At 36.9% G+C, this 18,182-nt stretch overlaps 1 protein-coding gene across 1 annotated transcript in view; it reads left to right on the forward strand.

Annotated features, from left to right (window-relative positions):
• Window positions 1-18,182, forward strand: part of LOC107695758 (F-box/WD repeat-containing protein 7-like) — a 225,140-nt gene that overhangs the window by 97,091 nt on the left and 109,867 nt on the right. Inside the window, exon 3 of the mRNA XM_016495792.1 lies at window positions 7,817-8,557. Coding sequence (XP_016351278.1) covers window positions 7,886-8,557 — 672 coding nt within the window. The 5' untranslated portion in view covers window positions 7,817-7,885. The remainder of the gene's footprint in view (window positions 1-7,816; window positions 8,558-18,182) is intronic.

The following is an 18,182-nucleotide window of genomic DNA, read 5'->3' on the forward strand; positions in this document are numbered from 1 at the left end:
TGCTCCCTTCGAACTGGAATCATGGAGGAATATCCGGTAATGTCCACTTCGCAGGGCACTTACAGTCAAATATAACAAACGTCTGAAGCAATAAGAGAAACATACAAAATGTGCAGAGCAGGGGTACGCAAGGACTGGAATTGAGAACCGCTGTTCTAGAGTATAAGTATGTTTATTTTACACGTTTATTTTTTAATCCATTTTCAAATGATTTCAAATTTCTTAAATATGAATTAAAATAAATAAAATAAATAAAATTATATCGGCTTTATATCGGTCATCGGCCACCCTGCTTTCCAAGATATCGGTATCGGCTGTCAAAAAACCCATATCGGTCGACCACTAGTCTTCAAGGCTGTCTGGGATGTTTCATATGTATAGGTAATATTAATATTTTACGCACATATGATTAAATATGATTTATTAACTTGCTGAGTATCTTCAACTTGCCTTTTTTTAAGTGCCAGCTAGTTGTAAATATTTTTGCTGTTGTATGAGTCAGTTTGAATTTGGCATTGCATTAGAGTGCATGTCTTAGCTGAACCGAGAATTGATTTGGCGATTAAACCCAGCACTGAGGGAGCACTTTAGGGACTGCTTCAAATCTCTCAAGTTTTTATCTGCAGCTCGTTGCTCATTACCAGTGGAGTTTTGGAAGGAGGCATGGGAGGCTGTTCCAAAATATTGGCTGCAAAAATAATCGACAGCACAAAAATAAAACAAACATATGAAATATGATGTCAAACAGCATCTCTTTTTGCTACCTCGAACCTGTTGTGTTCTCGAAGAGGTCCTGAAGTGTGGAGTGAATTTTAGAGCAAAACTGACTCAGAAGTCACATGCTGAAATGGTGCCTTAATGTCAATGAATACCCTAAAGTACCACAAAGCAGCTTGTTTAAAACAAGTGAAATTGATTTGGATTTAATACATTTACAATTAATTCACTATAACAACCCCTTTGCTTGGGTAAAAGCTGCATCTCTGCATCAACTATTGCACCAGTTTTATTGAAAATGAGGATGTAATTTTAATAATAATAATAACTAATGATAATAATAATAATAATATATAAGTGAACCGATTTCCACTTTCCTGGTCCTTACCCAACAACCACTTTCCTGGTCCTTACCCTTACCCTGGTCCTTACTTTTTTGGGGGGAATATTCCTATTACTCAAGTTACTAATAAATCCTAAGAAGCTTGTTGCTTTACCTTCATGATTTACAAATTATATTCGCAGGAGCTTGCAGCTAATTTTTGATACCAGTCTGAGCCGAGGTAAACATGATCTGCACACATTGCCTGTGGGACACAAACAGATTTATTTTTGCACTGACTTCCTTTGTGGCTGTGAATGGCATCCTACCTTCTTAATAATGCTTTCTTTGTGTCTCACTGACTGCAAAATCACTGCTCTCAGGAAACCTAAAATGACTTGGATGGGAAGAGGAGAAAAGCTTTAGAAAACATTAGGGATGCACCCATATTGAAATTTGGTGGAGACCTAAATGCAAATAATTAGCCTTTTCATGTTAGGGTTGATAAGCTATAAACCAATATAATAATAGCCATCTGATAACAATAAATCAATTTAGAAAAAAAAAAAAAGAGAAATTAAAAAATTCACTTGTGTCGACTAATAACTGATGTGGTCATGATAAAACATGCACTAGCAGTTCATTCTGATTTCACTCAGCCGTCATCACTAAAACCCTACAAGCAGTCACCTCATCGCTGCAGCTAGCCGTTTTGCTAGCCAGAAGCTTTTTGCAGTGACCTTGTCCTTATTTTGTGAATGAGGACTATTTTCCCCTCAGGGCAGTGAGTCATTCTACCACAGTAGAGCTGTGTTTACACCTGTCCGTGTCTCTGTCCTTTAGCTGATTTTACTTCTCCTTTCTGTAATGCCTGGAGGCGAGGTGGAAGACATGGACAAAAGAATAGTGTACTTATGTGTGAAAAGGTCTTGGGCATTAACCTTGCGATTTTTGGATTGTATAATCAAGTCAAAGTAAATGAAATGATGAAAGACAACAAACTAAGTGGCATTAAGGTGACGTCTGAAATACCAGTTTAAGCCAGTTAAGTACTAGTGATGACAGCTGGTGTTTAATTAACTGAAAGAACAGATTTGACCATTGCTTTTGGTTCATTAATCTTTTTTTTTTCTCATTTTTTGGTTTTGCTTATGTGCTTCCTCTTTCCTTCTTTCCTGCTTTCCTACTTCCTTTTTTCTTTTTTTCTACCTACTTTTCCTTTTCCTACTTTATTTTTCTGTCCTTCCTTTCTACATTCCTTCTTATTTCCTAATTCCTTTTCCCTTTTCTCTTCCTTCCCATTTCCTACTTCACACTTTCCTGGTCCTTACTGCATTCCTACTGATTTCTTTTCTACTTTCTCTTCCCCTTTTCTTTCCTTCCAATTTACTTCCTAATTTGCACTTTCCTCCTCCTTTTTTCCTTACTACCTACTTCATCTTTCTGTCCTACTTGTATTACATTCCTACTTATTTATTTCATACTTCCGTTTCCCTTTTCCCTTCCTACTTTAACGCTTCCTTCCCCCCCCACCTACCTACCTGGTCAAACCATATGTGGTTTTCAGTGGCAGTGCAGTGTCTAGAAAGCAGGATACTGCTGGGCAGAAATGCATGCTGTTATAACCATACTTCATGACTTATGTTAGTATGAATTTGTGTATTATGAAGGCAATCCATACGTAGAACATAAATCATGTTGTCGTTATTATGTGGTTAAGATCATCAGTTGTGTTGCTTCACTGCCATTCACAACTCCTCTGCAGTGGGCTCATGAGTTAAGCGTCCATTGGTTGCATACTTCAGAATCTAGGCGTGAGTAGTCAAGTCATTTGGGTACTTTTAGGTTACTTTTATTTTTTTCATTTATATGTAGAATTATGTCTGAAATTATAACACTGTTTTTCACCCTACATATAGTAGGGAAGTATGCATAGTTGAAAATCTTGATCAGCCAAGTACACATGGTCATTACATAAATATAGGATGATTGATCTGCCTCATATTTCACTCCTTTTCATTTCTTCTTTTCCTATTAAACATACTACAATAACTTGGAACAGAAGTCTCTTTAATGCCAGGGTGTATGGCTTTCTGCTTAAGCTAATTATGGAGACTTATTGAGGTTTTCCAGTGTGACGCTCATAGCGATTTGTTGCCTGTCGATGGATAGTCTAGATGCATTTCGTAAACAAGTTAAGACAAGTCTTCAGCCAGTTCTGCCTGGCCGCTCAAGGTCAAAGAAACTGTATTTTCCTACAAACAATCTCCCATTCTTGCTGAAACTAAGCTACAACCCATTAGAAGCACTAAATGAAGGTTTTTCAGTGGGAGATCTGTTTTCCAGCACTTGCTTCCACGTTTACCCAAATTTTTCGTTCGACTTTGTACTTGCGTATCTACCAAATGGGCCATTTTGTCTTATTCTGCTGCTAATGGAACAAGAAGAATTGGAGCAGTTCTGTATGAATGAGTCATTTGCAAAACCAGGTTGATGGGCTTTCGCTTTATTTAGCTTGGTTCTTATCATAAAGACCCATCCAGGTACCACTGAGGTTAATAAAAATAACCCTCTCTTTTCTTCCTTTTCCTGTTCGTTCGTAATGTTTCCTGTAACTGAGGTGTCCAAGAGGAGATGGCAGTCTGGCAGCTTTGTAGGAAATGACATCGTAAAACCAATAATACCACAACTCTCTCCTCCTCCCCTTCACCTCCTTTGCTAACGTTCTCTGAGAGGATGTGCCAAAACCCATTTTGGCTTCACCTTCCTCTCAGCCCCTTTAGATGTAGATAAATGAGCTGCTGCTGAAGTGTACACAGTGGTAATAACTAAAGAAATGATGCACCTCACTCTCTTACCAGACTGCTCGACTACGCCAGGCTGGCCGCATTTCCCGGGAGCCAAGCCAAATGCTTCTCTTTTTAAGGCAATGCTTCCAGTTCTCCATATCAGAGCGCATGTCTGAAAAGCAATGCTATTATAAACCTTCTGGAGTTTTTCCTGTGTCATCGCATTAAACTCTGCCGTGTTCATTAGTCATGTTGGTTTTTGGTCCATTTTGTTGGCTTTTGATGCAAGAATTTGATGAATTTGTGATAGACTTGTTTGCTTCAACTTTGTTTCTCTAGTTCCCTTGGAGTACACTTACAGCTCAATTCAAACCAGGCACTTTGAGTTGCACCACATGGGATTTTATAGTCTAAATTACCCTTCTGCTGTCAAAATCTGATTATCTAATATTTTAAGAGACATTTACCATGACACTTTCAGGGTCTTCAGTGGTACTGCTATATTTCCTTTTTTCCTCTCTCCCCGCTCAGATGGATTTTGATTGGCTGTCAGTGTTTTTTTGTTGTTGTTCATTAGCTAGAAAAAAACATTATCCTTTTCTACATTATATTTCTTCTTTATTTTTGACTTTAAGCTCCCCGCAAAAAATCTAAATGAATTTTAATCCATAAATTAAAAACATGTTTAACTGAGGAGGTAGCCTATGTTCAAGCCATTCTGTGTGTATGAATTTCAATTTTAATTTAAGTGCATAAAATAAATTAATCTCTCACACATCAGGGCAAAAAATGAGGATCCTTTCATTAACCATCAAATGTCTTTTTTCATTCTGATAATTTCTTACAGAGACTCCAACTAGTCATTAAACATGTATCTGGAACTTCTGACTGTCAGTACCCCACTTTACAGAGCATAGACTTAATCATCTGTCCTCAATAAATGCAGAAACCTATGGCGGGATGAGACGCAAGCAGCATCTGTGAAGCGTACTAAACCAAATTACTGTTGTTAAGGCAGTTTTCATACACTTTAACAGTCTCGCCCTCAATGCAAATGAGGCTTAATGTAATCATGTGTGTGTGTTGCCAGTTAGATTGCAGTACTGTCACTTGATCACACACTAGTTCAGTTGTGCAGTCTAACAGCACTAATTGTGTTCTGAGTCTAATGCAGTTGCACAGATAGACCAGCATGCAGGACATGAATACTAACAGGCAGTCCAGCATCTTCCAGAAACAGAACGGCCCACTTCACCAGGCACAGCCGCTTTGTGTTTGCATTGAGATGCATCTAACTCTTAGCTAAGTAATTGTTTTGAGCATGCTAATGAACTAACCAAATTTCAGTTTAATCTCCAGAGATTGCACAGGTTTTCTTATAGAGCTCACCTTGTTAAGCCTCTGTACAGGAAGGGAAATTGAAATGTCTATTTGAAGTTCATAGCCATATAATTATTTTCCAATTGGATCTCGGCTGATTGTGCTCTCATCTTCCGTGTTCTAAAGGAAACGATTCGTTAATCAAAAAGCTCATCTAATCAGATGCTTTAAACAGTTTTAAATTGCCCTGAGATCTCTGGCTTCATATATTTGCTCTGATTAGACCTTAATCCAGACCTTGGAGAGGAGTAAATGCATAGATCCAATGCATGAATAGATGATGGATATGGTAGTACTGCTGGATGTTTGCATTAAAGAAATGGTACGAAGTTTAGCAGGGTATCATGGTTCTGTTAGCCCCTGGTGGTAGATGCTGTAACTACAGCATTTGGACTCATAAAGCATGTTGTTGCTATATTAAAAATAATTCATAATTATCTGTATATAATAATTATACATTAAATGTTTCTTCCTAATATTGTATGGCGGTTTTAGTAGTGTCTGACTTGACCGATTGATCAGTGCAATCAGTATTGTCAGATTCCTAAATGAATATGTCTTCTGAGCTTGTTCATTTTAGTCAATCAAAAATGTACAAGACACTTTTTGAATGAATTGTTTAAAATTTCTGATTTGTATATTTTTGAAACCTGAAATTCTCATAATTTGGCAACAGACAGCTGAGGGCAATTAAGGCTTGTTTACACTTGGAACAATAATTAGCCTATAAAGTTAGCAATGACTATATTAGTGTCCAGCGTTCTGTTTATAAGTGCGCACTGCATTTATATCGTTGCTTTAAATGGTCAAGCTCTTTAAAGTCGGGTGGAGTCTCGCTCTCTTTTTTTTTTATTTTTAATTTTTTTATTAAGCGTTCGTTCTGAAAAAAAAAAAAAATTCCCCCATTCCCCCCCCCCCCCCCCACAATAATTTATTACTAAAATACTAAAACGTCTGTGAACACAACAGTGAAAGTAATTGTAGTTTTTAAAGAAACTTTTATATTAGAAACAAGAACCGGGCCGCTTGTTCAAACTTGTTACAAAAATAAACACTCAGAATTTAGTTTGTCATCTTTCAATTTACAGGTAACTTCTGCGTGGTGTTGAGTCTGGTCAAAAAGTAGGGGTATTTGTAGCTGTATTTCTTGTATATTTTTATTTTTTTAAACTTGCTTTACTGAAATTTCACTAGCCTTAAAACCAAATGGCACTTAAAAAAAGCATATTTTACAAAACCTATGAGTGACATTGCAGTGCTGGGCTAATGTGCCAAAACCTCACTCTCACTGGTGGGGCATCCTCACGGTAACATGATATTATTGTGTACATCCTGCTGCAGATGTGTGGTATGTGTCTGGAAGCTAAACCCTTATTCATGAACCACACTTATTTGGTAGTGATGCCCCCTTCTGGCTGTGTGTGGTTGCCAGTGACTATTTGTTCTATTGTAACTGTCATTAGTGTTTCGATTGTCAGAATTCTACTTGAATAGTGAAATCAGTGTTACACAAGACAACTTGCTCCCAACGGTGAAATGAGATTGGTCTGAAATAGCTGTACTGTGTATAGAGTATCAAAGCGTGTTCTGCTTGAATATGAGATGAAAATGCAAAAATGTTTGGAGTCTGTAAGAAGATTAAGTGTTTTTGAATTATGCTCACCAAGGCAGCAATTTATTTGATGAAAGATACAGTAAAAACAGTAATATTGTAATATTGTAACATATTATCACAATTTAAAAATGTATATTTTTTTTAAATACATTTTAAAATGTTATTTGTTCCTGTAATGGCAAAGCTGAATTTTCAGCAGCCATTACTCCAGTCTTCAGTGTCTCATGATCCTTCACTAATTATTCTAATATTCTGATTTGGTGCTTAAGAAACATTTCTTATTAATGTTATAAACAGTTGTGCCGCTTAATATTTTTGTGGAAACTGTTTTTTAGGGAATAGAGTTTTTAAAACAGCATTTGTTTGAAATAGAAATCTAGTGGCCTGTCACTTTTCAATTTAATGTATCCTTGTTGAACAAAAAAAAAAAAAAAAACTCCTCCTGACTCCAGTATTTTGAATGGTAGTGTGTATGTTTCTATTTTTACAATACACATGCAATTACACAAATGTGCGTTATTTTATTTTCGTTTACTTTAGAACCTAGATTTTAGCATTTAACTAAAAATAAAGAGGTTTTTGGTTAAAACAGTAGAATTGAAATGCAACAGTAAAAACGGAAACTTGAATACAGAACAGGCAGCAGCGATGAAATGTTTGTTTGCATGTGTGTTTAAGTGATACTGTTGCTGTGGTTTCCAGGCCAAGCCTAGTGTAGATGATCGGCTGCCAAGCAGGAGAGGTGCCCATTGTTTGAGGGATGCTCATATTGCGTCTTTCCCAGCTTCGATGCAAATGTCCATTGTTTTATTTCACAGGCATGAATAAAAGAATGAGTTACCCACTTTCAGCACACTCTGAATGCAAACAGGAGAATGATTTTCTTTTTTTATACAAAAAGCCCATGTACATGCTTTTTATTGCCTTTTTTGTTGTTGTTGTTACTATCCACCTATACTCCTCTCAACCATTTCCTGTCTCCATCTCTTTCAGAATGCCAAGTCTTTGTCCTCCTCAGACAGCCTAGCGAAGGTGCAGGAGGTAGCAAGCTGGCTTTTGGAAATGAACCAGGATCTGCTGTCGGGGGGCAGCGGCAGCAGGGCGGCCCAGCAGCAGAGGCAGAGGCCTGGGGCAGCGGGGGCAGGTAACAGCACCTCCGGCCGCACACCTCAGCCCCAGGCGGAGCACATGAATCGGGTGTTGGAGGAGCAGGAGCAGGTGGCACAGCAACAGAGAAGAGAACCGGGCGAGGAGGAAGAGGGTGGACAAGAGCGGCCAAGGGAGGCAGAGGAGGAACCATGGCCTTCCGGAGGTGAGCCAGTGGAGGAAGGACGGAGGAGCGAGGTGAACGGAGCCGAGAAGGGCGCCCAGTGGATGTGGGAGCAGGAGCAGCATCGGCGGCATAGACGGCATCGCGAGGAAGAGGCGGAGAATGAGGAGGAGGAGAATAATAATGCCGGAAGGGAAGGGCAGGTCGGGGTGGGACTTCGTTCAGAGGAAGACGACGACCGACCGGAGGATGAGGAGGAAATGGACCAGGATAGCGATGAGTTTGAGCATTCAGGAGAGAGTGGGAGGGAAGAGGAGGAGGAGGAAGAGGCTGAAGATGAGGAGGAAGGAGAGGAAGGCCTCCACTCTCCCTTCCTCAGGACCAGTGTGTCGGACCTTAATGATAACACAGACCAGTCCTCTGGACGACAACACCAAAGCTCACCATCTGTCTGCAAGAATAAGGTAAGCGACTAAATTTAACTATGATCTGGTTTTTAAAGTCCAGATGAATAAATGGAATTATTCTTCTGATTAAGTATAATGTCGTGAAAAGTGTCTTATCTGGGCAGACGTTTTAATGAGCTTGTGCAATCATGGTGTTTGTCTCCCTCTACTGGCCATTTTTGGCTTTACATCAGATAAACAATCATCTTTTGAGACTTGATTTTATCGAGTGATTAAGGAAAGCTACAACTGTGTCATAGCCCAGACATTACGTACCTGATTATTGCAAGGAATATTCTTTCAAATAAAGGTTGGTTTGATAATATGGAAAATATTGGCATGCATTGAATGTGTTCAGGAGTATCTGGATTAATTTAAAACTAAATTTCTGACGTTCTATGATCACTTGGGTGATGGAAGTTCTTTGTTAAAGCAGAGACTTTTTTTTCAGCCGAACCCCTTTAACAAATTTTCTTAAAGTTACCCCCTTGAGATTTTAAGTTAGTATTTCGATAATATAACAACACATTTGCATGTTCACGGTTAACGAGTTACCTGACGTGCAAGTACAGAAATTAGATATTTAAACTAAGTAAGTGTTTTATGATAATTATTTTTATTTCGAAAATTTTAATTGAAAAAAATTACATTATATATATTTTTTAAATTGTTTATAGAACAGTGCTGTACAATTTGGTCAAAATTATGATTTTGTCATTATATTGCATTTTGAATTGTAATATAAACATTTATACTCAATAAAAAATGTTTTAAAATCTCATAAAAAAATGAAGACAGAAATATATTACTGATACTACGCTCAATTTAGTTTTTGCTACTACAATTTGATACTATAATTTAGATAAAAAATACAATTGAATTAAAATATTCATCATTAATAGATTTTATTTTACACTATGTATTACTAAACTAATATCTCTTAGATTCTTCATTTTCACATATTAAACCCTCAAGTTTTTATTTGTTACAATTCTGACATTGCAAAAAGTGCTGAAACTTAGGGCTGCACAATTAATCAAATTTCTAACCGTGATTACAATTATGGATGCCACAATTACGTAATCGTTCAAAGCGGCAATCAATCGTTCAAAGTCCACTTATGTTATTTTGTGTGTTTAAGATGCTTTTTTTTCCTTTCTACATGTTATCTTAAGGGTTTTTCTATTGTTTTAATTTTAGTTTTAGTATAACACTATAATACCATTTATATTTTTACTTTTTTTATAATTTAAAGAAGAAACCAATCCGATGTATAGTTGACATTTGAGGCTTGTTTATTTTCATATAAAAATACGGCATGCAGTTGCATCAAACAATGGTATAAACATCATTCAATGTAAATTGTGATAATCGTAATTAATAATTGCAATTACAATTTCAAGGCAATAATCGACAATTATGATTTTTGTCATAATCGTGCAGCCCTACTGACATTTATTTCTGAAAGAAATTTGGAAGTTTTTTGCATGTGAAAAATTTATCCTGGTGCGCATTGCATTGGAAACCTGAGTTAAAGAAATAGTTACCTAAAATTAATAATGTTGTAATTTACTCACACTCATGTCATTCCAAATATCATCTGCACACAAGTTTGTATTTTCTTTGGGATTTTTGTGGAAAGAGTTTGCAGATCTGGTCTGGGCCTGTCCATGTCTGAGGGTTCAAACAGCAGGCTTGTATTATGCTGCAAGATGCCTGTTATTACTTGTCATTGACCTCAAAAGGAAAGCCTTTAAGCTTTATTTAACTGGACTAGTTGTTCATACAGCGGGTAAAATAAGTATTGAACACGTCACAATTTTTCTCAGTAAATATATTTCTAAAGGTGCTGTTGACATGAAATTTTAACCAGATGTCGGTAACAATCCAAGTAATCCATACATACAAAGAAAGCAAAACAAATATGTTCAGAAATTAAGTTCTGTGTAATAAAGTGGAATGACCCAGGGAAAAAGTATTGAACACATGAAGAAAGGGAGGTGCAAAAAGGCATGGAGAGCCAAGACACCAGCTGAAATCTATCGGTAATTAAAAAGCAATCCTGCCCACGGTCAGTGGAAATTAATATTAGTTGGTTCAGTCCCAACTGATGGCCTATAAAAAGGTGTCTCATGACCAATGTGTCACATAAGAAACATTTCATGATGGGTAAAAGCAAAGAGCTCTCTCTAGACCGTCGCAACCTTATTGTTGCAAAACATATTGATGGCATTGGTTACAGAAGAATTTCTAGGTTTATCAGCCGCAGTGGTGGATCATTAAATGTAAACATCAGAGGCCATAGACGTTCACACCATTAATGTGTGTGTGTGTTTTTTGGCAAGCCATGTGGTACCCATAAGCAGTTTCTTTCAAATATTGTGTATTGGTCAGCTTGAATCAAAAAAGAGCGATTGGGTCTGTTTTTGAGCAAAGAGGAAATACAAATGAGCGGAGATGGAGTTATATTTTTACTTTTTTTATAATTTAAAGAAGAAACCAATCCGATGTATAGTTGACATTTGAGGCTTGTTTATTTTCATATAAAAATACGGCATGCAGTTGCATCAAACAATGGTATAAACATCATTCAATGTAAATTGTGATAATCGTAATTAATAATTGCAATTACAATTTCAAGGCAATAATCGACAATTATGATTTTTGTCATAATCGTGCAGCCCTACTGACATTTATTTCTGAAAGAAATTTGGAAGTTTTTTGCATGTGAAAAATTTATCCTGGTGCGCATTGCATTGGAAACCTGAGTTAAAGAAATAGTTACCTAAAATTAATAATGTTGTAATTTACTCACACTCATGTCATTCCAAATATCATCTGCACACAAGTTTGTATTTTCTTTGGGATTTTTGTGGAAAGAGTTTGCAGATCTGGTCTGGGCCTGTCCATGTCTGAGGGTTCAAACAGCAGGCTTGTATTATGCTGCAAGATGCCTGTTATTACTTGTCATTGACCTCAAAAGGAAAGCCTTTAAGCTTTATTTAACTGGACTAGTTGTTCATACAGCGGGTAAAATAAGTATTGAACACGTCACAATTTTTCTCAGTAAATATATTTCTAAAGGTGCTGTTGACATGAAATTTTAACCAGATGTCGGTAACAATCGGTAATTAAAAAGCAATCCTGCCCACGGTCAGTGGAAATTAATATTAGTTGGTTCAGTCCCAACTGATGGCCTATAAAAAGGTGTCTCATGACCAATGTGTCACATAAGAAACATTTCATGATGGGTAAAAGCAAAGAGCTCTCTCTAGACCGTCGCAACCTTATTGTTGCAAAACATATTGATGGCATTGGTTACAGAAGAATTTCTAGGTTTATCAGCCGCAGTGGTGGATCATTAAATGTAAACATCAGAGGCCATAGACGTTCACACCATTAATGTGTGTGTGTGTTTTTTGGCAAGCCATGTGGTACCCATAAGCAGTTTCTTTCAAATATTGTGTATTGGTCAGCTTGAATCAAAAAAGAGCGATTGGGTCTGTTTTTGAGCAAAGAGGAAATACAAATGAGCGGAGATGGAGAAGAGCGAGGGGAGGGAATGCAAGAGCGCACAGACCCTCCTCATCCTCATGATGTCGACACGCTTGTCAATGCACTGACAGAAGACGACCTGCGAATCTTTTACCATTTCTGTCTGAATCTCTCTGAGCTGCCATGGGGAATCGCAGTATGAAGAAGGTCGCACTGTTACTGATGAGTGAATCTTCAGAGAACATCTTATGACATCTGTGTGTGGAGAGCGTCTCATCCGCCTTTTGAAGCCGCTGTGTGTTTTGGATGAGAACACAGTGTTTATCTGATTGAGGCAGCCACAGCAGGGCTGAAGTTCACAGAACAGTGATGTGTGGAGTGTGCCTTTTCAAAAGGATGTGAATGTTTTGTCATGTTTTTTTTTTAAACAACAAAACCTAGTGAGCTGCCTGTCTAGTAGGGATGTGGTCAAGATGGTTGATTAGTTGACCTTGCTAAGTTTTAGATTGACCTTGCTAAATATTAGATTTAGATTTTTTTTTTAAATTAACAGTAGTGATTTAATTAGCCTGTTGACTGTGTGTTGTGCTTTAGTTGGTAGTAGAATGGTTTTCAATTTTATGGTCTCGATTTAAGCTGCTGTCACTGTTAGTATGCTGTCTAATTGGTTCAGAGTTCATATTACTGAATTAACATTTGTTCATCACCATGTTTGAGATTTGTTGAGCTACAGAATATTTTGTGTTGCTCATTGCAACTATTCGATTTAAAATATTTGGATTTTAAATATATATCAGGGTAATATGTTTGCCTCTAGCTTTTAAGTGGCTAATAATGCCCATTTCATTTAGTTGGCTTTAGGGTTTAGGGTGAAACCGATATGTGTTTTTCAGGGCCAATGCCGATAACGATTATTACAGATCAAATAGACCAATAACCGATATTTTGAACCGATTTATATATCTGGTGTAAAAATGAAAATTAATGTCAAAATTAAGAATAACAAGGGCTCTGACAAAAACTTTCTTTAAATGCTTTTAAATTATTTTATCAGCAAATCAGTTTTGAAAATGGCTGATACGATAAAATAAATGGTTAATATTGACTTCGATAATTGGCCAGGCCAAAAATCGGTCAAGCCATAATTGGCTTTGAAAATCAAGCAAAGGTGAAAATACGGTTTATATCTCCTTGCATTGGTAAATGTTGAGCAATCTTTGGTTGCCTTGGCAAGAATTTTTTATTATTTTTTTAATTCATATTAATTTCAAGTATGTCTTTGGCTTATGCTTTTTGTTTTTGAGCATCTTACATTATGAGTGTTATGGCATTATTATGGCAAGTTGAAAGTAGCTTGAAAACTTAAAAAAAAATTTTTTTAAACCACACAATGTCCTGCTTTGTTGTGGTCTGTCCAGCTGTTATTTAATGAGTCCCCCCAAACCAAGGCTTCTGTTAAAGGAGATTAGTTGACTAGTGAACCCCACTGACCAGTCAGTTTAAAAAAAAAAGGGCATTTGTAGTAATTTTGAAAAAATAAAAAAAAACTCTTTTGGTCTAGTCAGTGTAACTTAGACTCAATAGTACAGAGCGCATCTGTGGCTAGTGTCCTAATCCTCTTGGCTAATCAAGATTTCATGAATAACTTGAACAGGAAATGCTTAACCTTTGTAAATGAGGTCGTTCTAAAATTTTTCCTTGAGGAAATGTTGTTCCACCGTGTTTCTTCTGGTTTGGGATTATGCATTCAGAGCTTTCTGTAGTATGCTAATGTTGGGCTCTTGAAAAGGCTGTGATAGAAATAACAGTGGGTTTTAATGCCAAATTTGTATTCAAAAGCAACATCCTGTAACTGATAGTGTTTGTGTTAAGCTCAGTAATGATTGAATTCCCTCATGCAGTGTAAGACAACAGAATAAAGAACTGAAACACCGAGTAGAGTGCAGCACTTTCTAATCTGACGTCAATCTCAGAAGTCAGAGTCTTGACCTCAAGGTTGATTTAGCAGGACTGAAGAAATGAACGTGGAAGCAGTTCCATATAAACAAACATGTAATGGTAGAAGGTGAAACCTGACTACTTACCTTTTAAGCAAGAAAAATGTTTCCTTGTACCTTTCCTGTTTCACAACATTTTTAAAGATTCCTAGTAGATTGCCTGATTAAAAGTGGATTGTCACTTCGAAAGACTGAAGAATTGTAAAGACTTTTTTTTACTATTTAAAGTACTGTGTAAATTCATAACTAGTTGATTGTGAAAATAGATTCGAATTAGATAAGGACAGTATCCACATTTAATTAAAACATTCAAAAAGAAAAAAAAAAACAATTTGAATAATCATTTGTTTTTAATGAAAGTAATTTTGCTGTCAAACACTAGAAAACTAGTAAGAAAAAAAATGATTGGCTGTCTTTAACTTAATTGCGTCATCTGCATAACCAACTCACACTGTATAAAGGTACCAGGATTTGTTTTGGTAGGTGCATGTTACTGTTTTTCACCCTTTTTGTTTGGTTAAGAAAAAAAAAACGTTGTGAAAGCTTGTCTTTGCATTTTGCATATCGCTTAGCAGCTTAGAAAATGTTTCTGAGCACCTGTGTGGAAATGATTGTTTAAAAATGTTTGGCACCTGAGACAGAAGTAGACAGGCTCCAAAATTAAACACTTTATTATGCCTGACAATGATAAAAGAATTTACTAACCAAAGTACATTTTGAAGATAAGTTTTATTGTAATTTTTCACATTACTATTTTGCGTTTTCTTTAAACATTAGTTATCTAAACATTATTATTGTATTATATTATATTGTATTATAGTATTGCACAATTCCGTTTTCAAAAAGGCTTTTCTCTAGTGTATTTCCATCCTGCAAACTCCTATCTGCTCCAAGTTTGTGATACCCTACCCTTATTTAGATTGTCCTGTGATTTACAGAAAATGGATAATAATTATGCAGAAATCTGATGAGTGCTATTTGTTCCCTTGCATTCGTTGTAGGTATAATTAACTTCTGTTGCCAAATTACTGACAGACACATCAAGGTTTCCCATCAGAAAGGAAGTGTCATTTCTTCAGAAATCCAAAGACCGAGATGAAAGCAGACCCTTATTATGTGTTATGTGAACCGGGAGCCTCTTTAGATCTATGCTGATCCTTAGCCATGGGTTTTATGGATTCAAACAGACTATTGAATCAGGCCATGGATAAACACTCTGAAAAATGAACAAGCTGGACGAAAATGCCCAGAAGGTATTCCTTAAATTAAATCTGTAATTAAACATGAACTAATTAGAAATATATTATTTTCACCCACCTCCCCACAAAACCCAATTTTACCCCCTTTTATTTTTAAGAAGTTGGTATAATTGGGAGATACATTGAAAATTCTTTGAATCCTCAGAGTAAATGGATGATTATAAAATGTGTGACACTGTTACGTACGATTTAATTTAAATGTGGCTAAAAACAAGCTGTTTTTCCTCATTTTCTCTTTAAAGCTGTTGCCATCTGAGACTAATTTAGGGAGTTTTAGCGACAGCCGATTAATTGGCTTCGAATCCTGCTGTCCTCTGAAGTTCGTGCAGTGTCATTTTAGGTCACAGTCCTGCAGTGTGACTTCAATGTCGTCCGTCTAATGACAAACAAATGGGAGTACAGCAGCTGTTTGATATTCAGGAGAGACGTTGAGCTAAAAATGTTGATGTTAGCTTGTCAATACAATAAGCAGTCGTATAGACTGGCTTTAAAAAAATACACCCAGGCTAAAGGCGGTGCGGTTCTTTGAAGACTGTATTCACATCAGACAACCGCATTAAGAGAGCCAAATGTATTTAAACAGCCTGTGTGGGTTCACAGATGGTCTTCAAAGAAAGGAAGATGAAATGGACATGTTATGTCTGGTAACTGAGTTGATGTTAAGCCTCTGCTGTCGTCAAGTGGAGTGGAGGTGGGCCTAATTGCTCTCTGATTTCAAAAAGTGATTGCGGCATCAAAAGATACACTTTTTTTTTTGATCTGGTCTCTGACTTGTGTTTACTGAGGCATGAAACACTCACTAGCCTCTGACCTGTATGTTCAGAACCACTCAAGGGCTGTGTACATGGTGTTTACCGTGTTATTCACACTGGAGAAGTCATGTGAGATTTCCTGTATTTGCAGGCATTGCTGGATCTGCACTCTTTGGCCTTGAATTCTAGTTTGGGAAAATGACTGCAATCAATGTCAGCTTTGAGCTCAGAAATGGCCTGAAAATAAGCAGTTTGCTGTTAAAGACAACATAACTTTAAAACTGACTAGGGCTGCACGATAAATCGCATGCGATATTTAATGCGCATCTTGTCAGAAAGCCGGGCACTAGGGCTGCACGATAAATCGCATGCGATATTTAATGCGCATCTTGTCAGTAAAGCCGGTTCTGTAATCAGCGGTAAATGGTCACGATTATATATGAACGTGGTTTAGCGCAGCTTGTCAGTGAACAACGGCTCTGTGTAGTAAATGCTGCTCCATGTGAAAGCACGCACGTGATTGAGATTTACCGCTGTTTACAGAACCGGCTTTACTGACAAGATGCACATTAAATATCACATGCGATTTATCGTGCAGCCCTATTGTTCACTAGTATAACTGTTACAGATTGTCATTTTGCTCTTTTGTTCAGCTTAATTGGGGGTGACTGTCCATAGTTATTTATTTATTAATTGTTAGCCTCTTTATCTATGCATCAGACTGACTTTTTTGGCCTTGTGCTTCAGTTGGTTTGGCATTTTGTAACATGAACTTTGCGGTTTCTATGGTGTCAAGGTAAAAAAAAGTGGCTATCAATTTCAAACTTGATCTCAAACACATCTCAAGACCTCTGTGGTCCATTCTGTTGAGTTATATCCCTTTACTCTGACTGTTTGAAAGGAAGAACACGTCTTGTGTGAACACCCCCAATCCTCTCTGGGTATTGAGCACTGTCCTGGACTGAAAGTCAATGTGGACAGTGATGCAAATTGCTGTTGGATGCTGTAACCAACCACAAAATTAAAAATGAAGGTCCATTTACCATGCTTGTGTTTAAATACTGAATGCTGACAGGTTTTGAGGTTACAAGTCAAAAGTTGTGTTTTCGTGGTTGATCTGTTCCATGACTTCTAAATACTTGAATATGAGTCTAATAGAGAATTGACTCTATTCACTTTTTCAAAAGTCTTGGTTCTGTGAATTTTTTTTTTTTAAATTAATTTTGGCCCCCATTGAGATTTTATAAAATCCTCAGTAAAGAGTTCTAACTAACCCATGAACAAATCCTTTGAGATGAGTCACTTTTACTAACCTTTAAATAAAAAAAGAAGGCAAAGTTGCAAAACTGTTCTTAAAGAGAGAGTTCACCCCAAAATGAAAATTGTCCTTTACTCACACTCATGTCTTTCCTCATGTCTTATGACTCACAGAGTGGATATGATGGATTGGAGAACAGGGCTCATTAATTTAACCTGTGCTTGCACACACACACGAAGGCGGACTGTCACACTGTCAGGGAAACTGCGTTTGGCTCGTTGGCATGTCATGCGCTACAGGCATCATGTGAAGAGCTGTGAATTATCACTGGGGCTCTGTGGGTTTAAGACATTGTGTCATGAAAGCTGCTGTGCTGAGCTCCAAGCACATGCTAAATATGTTCATATACACAAGGATTAGCCTACTTGACTTTCATGCTTGCTTAAAGTTTCACTTTTTCAGATTTGTTTCATTATAATACTGTTTTCAAATGTACTTTTTAATTGAAACATTTTTTGGTTCATTTAGATTTTATGTATGTATTTTTTGTGTTTGCATATAGTTTGAAGAAGCAACAGAATGATTATAGTTACATCTTCAGTAAACAAGTTCTGTAAGGAAAGAGGCTGCATCTGTATCTTTGTGATTAGTATCTGTAATCTTACTGGCATCACATGCCATATTGCCATCTGCAGATGGGATGTTTTCTCTCACAGGTGATCAATACTTGATGACCATGAAATTAATTTATTTTGGTTCATTTTATTTGTTTAATAGTTCTCATCTTTTAATATATAACAACAAAAGTGGTCCTCAACCTTTTTGACTCTTGAGGGAAGGACTGGGCGATATGTTTTATTCTGATTTGCAATCTCTCTCTCT

This window comes from Sinocyclocheilus anshuiensis, unplaced genomic scaffold, assembly GCF_001515605.1.
Source record: "Sinocyclocheilus anshuiensis isolate Anshui unplaced genomic scaffold, SAMN03320099.WGS_v1.1 scaffold517, whole genome shotgun sequence".
Classification (NCBI taxonomy): domain Eukaryota; kingdom Metazoa; phylum Chordata; class Actinopteri; order Cypriniformes; family Cyprinidae; genus Sinocyclocheilus; species Sinocyclocheilus anshuiensis.